The 2,007-nt window shown below is 30.1% G+C and overlaps 1 protein-coding gene across 1 annotated transcript; it reads left to right on the top strand.

The window, feature by feature from the left end:
* LOC104732660 (protein C2-DOMAIN ABA-RELATED 1) lies at positions 802-2,007 on the top strand (the record flags this gene model as incomplete). Its single annotated transcript, XM_019232358.1, is given in 3 exon segments — positions 802-855; positions 950-1,152; positions 1,965-2,007. Coding segments are annotated over 2 exon segments (154 nt in total), but the record flags the coding sequence as incomplete, so codon positions are not given.

Below are 2,007 nucleotides of genomic sequence, written 5' to 3' on the forward strand. Positions count from 1 at the left end.
CAGGCCTTCATGTGTCTCCACTATGATGAACATTCGTTTGCGTGTTCGTGATCGAGATAAACATAAACAGTTACAAGATGATTTGGTTGAGAATATTTGGGCAAAATTTGGAGAATACCATTAAGCATTTTCTCTTTTTATGAATTTTATTTCTCTTTTATTATGTTTTAATGTTTACTATGTTTAAAATTTTATGAAATGCAATAATTTTATAAACATAAATCTCAAATGCATTAATTTCATATTCTAATTTAAATTTCTATTTTTCAAAAAAAAAAAAATTAAGAAACTCAAAATAAGAACTTGGGGGAAAACTTTTAATTAACAATCACAAAGTTCGTAATCTACTCTTTTTTTTTTTTTTTTGGTCAAAATTCGTAATCTACTCAAAACACAAAATCTATTAATAAACAATCCTAAGAGACCTAAAAATGTAACTGTTATTTGTGTATAAGAATTTTCAAAAGAATAAATCACCAAGTTATGCATTTATTTTAATCCTTGTTTGAATGAAGAATTAGTTTATTTTGTTTTGTTTGAAAAGAACGATGATTTTTTGTAAAATACAAATACAATATTTATTTCAGAACTTATAAAATGGTAAAGTCAAACGAGCTTATATCATATAGAAATGGTGATCGAAGTCAAATAGCCACACAATTTGTAATTGTTATCACTGTATAGGTATTTACAATAAAAAAAAACGAAAAACACATGTGAAGAAATAAATGTGTCCAAAACTTGTATTAAAAAGAATTTTGTGCAAGTGGTTGTGAATGGAATCACTTTACGACGTAGCTTCTTACCATGACTTAACTAGTCCACAAAAGAAGACAAGAGAAGAGGTGGCTCGAGGTACGTAGAATATATATATATAATAATATGTTTTTCGTCGAAAAAAAGAAAAAGAAAAAGATTAATCCGTCTTTTATTCTGTGTATAAAATAAGACCAAAGCCACATCATAGCTTTCCAAATTCCTTCAAAGTCACAGTTTCATAACAACTCAAACCAAAACAAAAAAAAAAAAGAGAAAAAAAGAATGGAGAATCTAATGGGTCTTCTGAGAATTCATGTGAAGAGAGGTGTGAATCTCGCCATTAGAGATCTCTCTAGCAGTGATCCTTACGTCGTTGTCCACTTTGGTAAACAGGTAAACTAAAACATCCTCAAATCCCAAAATTTATTCTCTTCCACTTTGGCCAAATCTGTTTTCAAAGTAATTGCATCTGATGCGTTTCTTGAATTGTTGGTGTTCTATGTAAAAGGGATAGTGATCTGTGTAGTGAAACTCAATCAGGTCTTTTGTGATTTGAGAGTGGATGATTAATTATTTTTTTTGTTAGATCTAATGAAAAACCATCAAGAACTGAGATTTTAGGTTTTGAAATAATTAGGATTTTGGTTGTAGGCAGGTTTAATTTGGAGGGTTGACATCTCATAGTTTAGTTATAACTAACCTAATATATATTACTTCACACCACATAGCTAATGTGAAGTCACTTCTGAGTTGGTATATGTCTGTACTCTGTACTAGTTTTTGTGTCTTAAACTTAGTCCAAATTAATAACCAGTTGATATCTTCTCTTCTAGAGTTGAGTTATATAATTGAAAATTTTGCATACATAAAAGTTGAAAAGAAGACTTTTGCCTCTTGTTTTTTTTCATATTAGTGGTCTGTGGTCCTCATACATGTGAATTTTAATTCTAAGCCATCATTTTTTCTACTTCTATCAACATCAATCCCCTCTGGTTCGACAACGACATGGTTGAAATGATAATTCGAGTTGTTGCCTTTTGACTTACCTTAAGATCAACCAAAACCATTTGCTAGTTTTGTTTTCTCATCTGCGTTTTTACGCCTGTTTGACAGTTATTGATTCTTTACTTTATGATTTTGTCTCAAATCTTTTTTTTTTTTTTTGGGTGCAATTGTCTCAATCTTTTGTTTGGTGATGTGCACAGAAGCTGAAAACACGTGTGGTGAAACACAGTGTAAACCCCGAGT

This window comes from Camelina sativa, chromosome 11 (genome assembly GCF_000633955.1).
Source record: "Camelina sativa cultivar DH55 chromosome 11, Cs, whole genome shotgun sequence".
In the NCBI taxonomy this organism is placed as follows: Eukaryota; Viridiplantae; Streptophyta; class Magnoliopsida; order Brassicales; family Brassicaceae; genus Camelina; species Camelina sativa.